The sequence below is a fragment of the Populus alba genome, chromosome 15 (genome assembly GCF_005239225.2).
Source record: "Populus alba chromosome 15, ASM523922v2, whole genome shotgun sequence".
NCBI classification, from domain to species: Eukaryota; Viridiplantae; Streptophyta; class Magnoliopsida; order Malpighiales; family Salicaceae; genus Populus; species Populus alba.
In genome coordinates, this window is record NC_133298.1 from 4,310,452 (window position 1) to 4,317,227 (window position 6,776).

Below are 6,776 nucleotides of genomic sequence, written 5' to 3' on the forward strand. Positions count from 1 at the left end.
GTTATTTTTTAATTTACATCCTTTTTTATTGAGGTTTTTTTTTTATTTTATTTTATTTAACAATTATGTACAATTCAGTTTTCTAAAAAATAACATTCAACAAATCATGAATTAGTATTTGGAATCTTGATCACGCGAGACAATATGAGAGGAAAATGAAGGTTAAGAAAATAATAGAAAAGCAAAATAGGAGAAAGACACTATCATTTGCACTCAACAATGTTTTTTTTTTTTCCTTTAATTTTTCTTTCTCCCTTGGCTTTTGTATGTTCAATTTAATTTTTTTCATATTAAGTTGATTTGGAATTGAATTTGATGTTTTGTTTTGGTTGGTTTTATATAGAGTTCTCATAATGTTAAAAATAAGTTTTGACATTAAGTTAATACTTGATTGACAAAATAAAATTCAATTTTATTTATTCAAACCAATTAAAACTTTAAAATCTAATTTCAAAATGAAACAAATATTCAACTTATTTTTTCTAAAAAATAATATTTTATCTCAGCTTCCCGACTCAATTTTAGGGTTAGAATCACCAAATTTATTATCGTTTATTTACACATATAATTCTTGATTTATTTTATATATATATATATATATATATATATATATATATATATATAACTTTCAATTTGCAGTTACAAATTTTATTTACGGCAAAAAACCGTTAACAATGTCTGCACCCTTTTTTGCGTTGGAAAAAGAAGCTCTATTCCACAACGTAGCATGAAGAATTAAACTACTACCCAGAATCAAATTATTATAGCTTATTTTTGACTGTAATAAAGAAAGTATAGCTTAAGTTATTAATGGATGGAGTTTATTGCACTCATTACCATATGAATATATAGAAAGTTAAAGACAATGGATTCAATTATGAATTGTTCGTCGGCTGGTCGGGTTACGAAGCACACATTTCATCATCAAGACATTACTTGTCAAAAAAAAAAGATTGTTAGAAAGCGTGGTCATGACATCACATTAGGAATAATTGCAACATGCTACATAGAACAAGAGTTAATGTCCGAATCATACTCTAAGACCCTAACGTCAAGTCCATCAGAAACTCAGAAAAGGAAAGAAAGCTGAGTTCAGACTATGTTCTTGATCCTTTAAATTTACCAGAGGCAACCGATGGCAATGCCTCTTTTGGAAATTCTGTTTCTTCAAACAAAACATTAGGTGATTCCTTGCTATTAGTGGACAATAATTAATGACACATGCCAAGAAAGCTCTACTGCAGATATATAGTTCTAATCAAATATTTGAGTTCATATATATCTTCCCTGCTTACAATCTAAAACCTAACCCTTAAAAAAACATTGTCTTAATTAAGGTTCCAAATATTAGATATGTATTAACCTCAATTCATCATCAAAGTCCTTTTCAGTAATTTGATGGCTATGAAGATGACTTGTGTATTGTGTAGCCTCTGAACCTTCCAAGCACGTCCAAAATACCAAGTTTCCTGTATCGCTGAATCCAACTTCCGCCCGACGCAAACGGCCAAATCTCTCTCTTTTTCTTGCTTCGTAAGGTCGACAGCATGCATTAATTATCACCCCTCTGACCCCCCCATTCTTGATTTTGTTTTCCTTTGATCCTTAACTTTTTGAATTCAATAGTAAGACAACATCTGGTGGTGTTGATGCGGTTCAACCTGCTTTTCTAGGTGCTTTTGAAATTGTTTCCCACCTGAAAAAACATAAAATGAATGCTTTTTAGGTGATTTTCAATGGTTCTAATACACTAATATAAAAAAATTATTTTGATATATTTTTAATTAAAATTAACTTTTGTAAAAGCACCCTGTGTTATTTTACCAATCACACATTTAGAGAAATTCATACACTAGACTAGTGTGGATGATGCATTCTTAAGGTTGTCTGATAAGAAAAATCAATATTAGTTCTTGTCATAGAAATAAATAAAAAAAAATCTTTTCATTGTCGAAGTTATTTATTTCTATAAAATCAAGAGATTTCAGAAGAGTTTTCTCAAATGTCATCCCTTTACTCTTTTTTTTTTTTGTGTACTAAAACGATCCTTATCTTCGACGACAATTGATAAAAGAATTAGAAAAAAAGAAGAAGCTGGAACCTGACATGAGGATAAAAGTAGTATAGGAACTAAACTAAGATAAAATTAAGAGTAGGGGGACCAAATAACGCCACTTATCCTTCTCACAAAATATATAAATACACACATAATTTATGCTCTACACAGCCCACATAAACACTCCTTTTCCTTCCTGTTTAATCAAAAGATTCACACCCATCTCTCCGTTTTATCTTGTATGTACATGGATTTCTCTTCTTCAAAGAAAACCATGAAAATTTCATTAGTAATAGCTGATGTAGCATCATGGAACTGTGCCATAGTCCTCTTATGCCTGATATTATTGGGGTCTATTAGAGAGAATTCCGTCCCGAAAGATCAGCCTGTCAAGGGAAGCCAGCTTTTGGATAGACCTTGTGATGAAATATATGTTGTCGGAGAAGGAGAGACCCTCCACACCATCAGTGACAAGTGCGGCGACCCGTTTATAGTGGAGCAGAACCCGCATATCCATGACCCGGATGACGTTTTCCCTGGACTTGTCATCAAGATCACTCCTTCAAAGCCAAGGAAGTTGCTGAGGTAGTTCTCGGAGATGAGCAATGGCTTCTAGCCTGCTTGATTTTTTTCTGTTTTTTCCCCTTTTCAACTTCTTACACCCATATGCTTTCTAGTTTAGCAGTTTTATTGCTTTTGTAATGAATAATACCATAGAGTTTTCTATAAGTTCAAGGCTCCAATTGGGTCCTTCACGTCCTGTAGAGAAAGGTTTTTTCCTAGAAAAGATAAATTAAGGTTGCAAGAAAGTGAGAAGGAATCTTCAAAGAATTTGGAATTCACTATAGTTACTTAATTTCAGCTTTTTTTTTCCTCCAACTTTTTGTATATATACTAAGCGGGTAGGATAAAAACAATTTGAAAAAAAAATGATGTTAGGCTAACAAAACTATATTTTAAAAAAGATTAAAAATTACAATGTCCAATGATGAAAACAAAAAAAAAATGATGTCAACATGTACTAACCTATCAAGCCCATAACCCTAGTCATTTGACTAGAAACAATAAATTTGAAAAAACCTTGAAGCCTAATTTTCAACTAACCAAATATTAAAAGATTAAATTGAAAAATAAAATAAAATTAAACATACAAAAGAATAAAAAATAGCAATTATAAGTAAAAAAAGAACCGAGGCCACTCAGGCCAACTCGCAGAACTTATTGGTAAAATAAAAAAAAATCATGAAACCTAATTTAAAAAAAGAAAGAAAACAATGTTGAACCATGAGATGGAAATGATTAAGAAACTAACAATTATAAGCCAAAAAAAGGCTTGAACCTATCGAGTCAACCTATCAAACCATGAATCCTAATTTTTTTAAAAAATTAAATGTTAAAGGATAAATTTGAAAACAAAATCACAAAACAAAAAAAAAAAGAATTCAAAAGATTAAAAAAAAAAAACAACTAAAAGAATAAGGATAAAATTTGAAAGAAAAAAAAATGTGAGGGTGGATAATTTTAGATTAAAGAGAAAAATTAATTCACTAAATAATTTAAATAAAAACCCACCAAAAGAATGAGGACCAAATCTAAAAAAATCAACAAAATAATTTTTTTTATTAAAGGATAAAATTAAAAACAATTGAAAGTTTACAAAAGTGGCAAGAAAAAAATGAAGAAGAAAAAAAGAATGAGGACTAAATTTGAAAAATATAAATTGAAGAATTTAATTGAAAGAAAAAAAAAACAAAGAATAAAAATTAAAAAATTAAAAAAGTAAGGATTGATATCCAAATGTACACAATTAAAAGGACTGTCCTAAAATTTTAAATGCTAGGTATGAAGCTCGAGGGAGGAGAAAGATTAGAAAAGAAAAAAAGAAAGAAAGAAAGAAAGTGGCTTCGTTTATAATCCACCCATAAGAACTCAACTTACACCACTTGGGGTGGAAGAGAATGCTTTGAAGAATCCAATAACATGGTAACAAAGATTTTTTGGTCGTTGTATACGCTGCTGAAGCGCAGTGGCATCTCCTTCACTTATTAAGTTTTTTTTTAATATTTTTTAATTACTTTAAAAGACAAATGTATCTCTCTACTAATATGCTTATTAATAATAAAAAAAACATCCAAAATCATTTCCGAGATAAAGGTTAATTTTTTATATTTTACTATGCTAAGAATAATAAAAATACAAAATGCATCCAAATCAAGCCTTAATTAATTCTCACACAAAGGATAAGCTAGTAATTATAACATGCAAAAAAATAAAATCTCATAAAAGCCCCTGACAAACAACCAAACATCCGTATTTTTTTTTTTATTTACGTGGGTGTCCGGGTCAGCTTGCGCGCATCACGACTAATCTCACGGCTCACTAAACATCCTGCAAACCCAGTGAGCATGTAAGACACCGCGGGGGTGACAGGTGTGTATGGTAAGGTTTGAACCTAGGATGCAGAGGAAGGGAATAAGTCCCTTCAACTGCTGGGCCAAGACCTCAAGTGCAACATCCGTATTTTTTATTTTAAAGGCAATGAAGGTACTTCACTGTTCATAAAAAAAAAAAAATACGTTTATATCTCCACTAAAAGTGAGAATGACAATTAGATGACATGGAAAAAACTATTTTACTCCTAAACTTAGTCTTTTGATCTAAATTGATGATGGATAAAATATTTATTTTATTATTACAATTCACAATAAATATCTCTAATGCCATGTATGTTTTTGATAAATATGAAAGAAGTATATATCTTCAGCTCTGTATAAATGATTCACGTCTATGGAAAGTTTATCTGGGATTAATTCTCCTAATCTATTGATTGTTGGTGTTTATTATCAAATCCTTATAGTTTACTGCATTTTTTAAACGTACTAATTTTGCCTTTGCCTATGATTTGGAATCAGCTCCATTAGATTTACATTAGCATAATTGAATTGATGAGGGAAACATCTTGATTTTTGAGAAGATTCTTTCTTTCTCCACAACTGCTTAATCTTTATTTCGTTAATTTATTATGATAAAAGCTTCCCTATTGGGATATTTTGTGAAGCAGCAGAAAGAATTAGAGTGGTCTCTGTTTCTGTAATGGCAGCTCTTGCTTCCACTACTCTTAAAAGGGATTCTAAATAATGGTTGACCATGGAAGCTGGCCATTTGCCAGTTGTCTTGAACTGGTTGGTCTCTCTTAAGACGTTGAAAAATCATGAATCAAATTCCAGTGCCATGTACGTACGTTATTGCTCGTAGATCCTTTCTCTCTTATCCAACGAGCGTAGGTCTCAGAATAACAGTGTGGAACCAGTTCAGCTGTAAATATTTAAAATTAAAAATTTTATTTTTTTTGGTCATTTTATGCTTGATTTTATAGTTATAAATATAATAATTACTAAAAATTTATATAATTAATTCAAATATATACAAACTAATTCGAATATCCACATTTCACTGGTAATAAAAAATAGCAGTCTATGTCGGCATCAAACAACCAAATAATTCTCGAGCAAAAGACATGCTCTGAAGTCTGATCGAATAGGGCTAAAGTTTATTAATTATGGCCACGTTGAATTCTGACAGCACACCAACAGGGACAACCAACCATGTTGCAATTAATACCAGGGTGCATGTCATAGTAAAGGAAAATGTTTTGTATCAATTAACAGAGATAGTTGTATAGATATGCTTCTCGGTTCAGTTCGAACTAGAAAGGTGTCTCGCGCGAACACTCGATTAAATCAATAATATAATTAAAAAACATGAGCGAGAAATAAATAAGTTAATCTAAAAAATTATTAAGGGATATTGAGAGATGAAGTAAAAAAAAAAAACTTAACTTAAAAATGATTCAAAATAAAAATAAATGGTAATGAAAAGAATAATGACTAAATCTAATATAAAAATAAAATAAAATATAATGCTAAAAGATGAAATAATAAACAAAATTCAATTAAAAAAATAATCCAAAACAAAACAAATAGATATCAAAAAAATAAAAATTAAATTTAATATAAAAATTAAATGAAACAAAATGTCAAGAGACAAAATTGAAAAACAAAATCAATTTAATATCATATTTAATCTAAAAAAAAATGAAATGATTAAATTAAACAAAAAATTAAGGGATAAAAAAAGGGTTGAATCTCTTCCTTGACTATGCAAAACAGTCCTTAATGTTTGAAAAAAAAAAAAACACAATACTTGTACATTGTTCAAATTAAGTCCGATTTAATTTATTTTATTCAAATTAAGCATAATCAAGAGTAACTTTTCTTTCCCAACATAACGAGTACCCAAAATAAAATAAATAATAAAATTTAATTTTAAATTAATTAAATGTAAAAAGATTAAATAAACAAAAAAAATTAACCGAAAAAAAAAAAGTTGTTATAACTAGCAGTGTATCACCTCACAATGAACAATATAAACATGAGAACTTTTAGTGTTTTTTTTTATAAAATAATGGCAAAGAGATTGGAGCATATCCTCGAATGGGGCTTTGCCCAAGATTTTCAAATATTAGTTGAGATCTATTTGTATTTTTTAAATTCTATTAGTTGTTGAGCTGAAAAACCAAAATGAAATGGAATGAAAGAGAGAATTAGGGTTGAGGATCGAGTGCAAACCGCCAATTAAAAAGAGTAAAATATTTGGTTTGATAGATAATTTTTTTTTTTTTTTTTTTTGTCATCTATCAACGATCAACGTGTCATGACTA

At 29.4% G+C, this 6,776-nt stretch overlaps 1 protein-coding gene across 1 annotated transcript; it reads left to right on the plus strand.

The window, feature by feature from the left end:
- The first annotated feature begins 2,303 nt into the window (after nt 1-2,303).
- Nucleotides 2,304-2,645, plus strand: LOC118056308 (uncharacterized). Its single transcript, XM_035068482.1, has one exon. It carries the CDS (start codon nt 2,304-2,306, stop codon nt 2,643-2,645), a length of 342 nt encoding a protein of 113 aa, XP_034924373.1.
- Nucleotides 2,646-6,776: the final 4,131 nt, after the last annotated feature.

Coding starts and splice junctions, on each gene's coding strand:
- LOC118056308 (XM_035068482.1), top strand. CDS start 2,304: ATGGATTTCTCTTCTTCAAAGAAAACCATGAAAATTTCATTAGTAATA.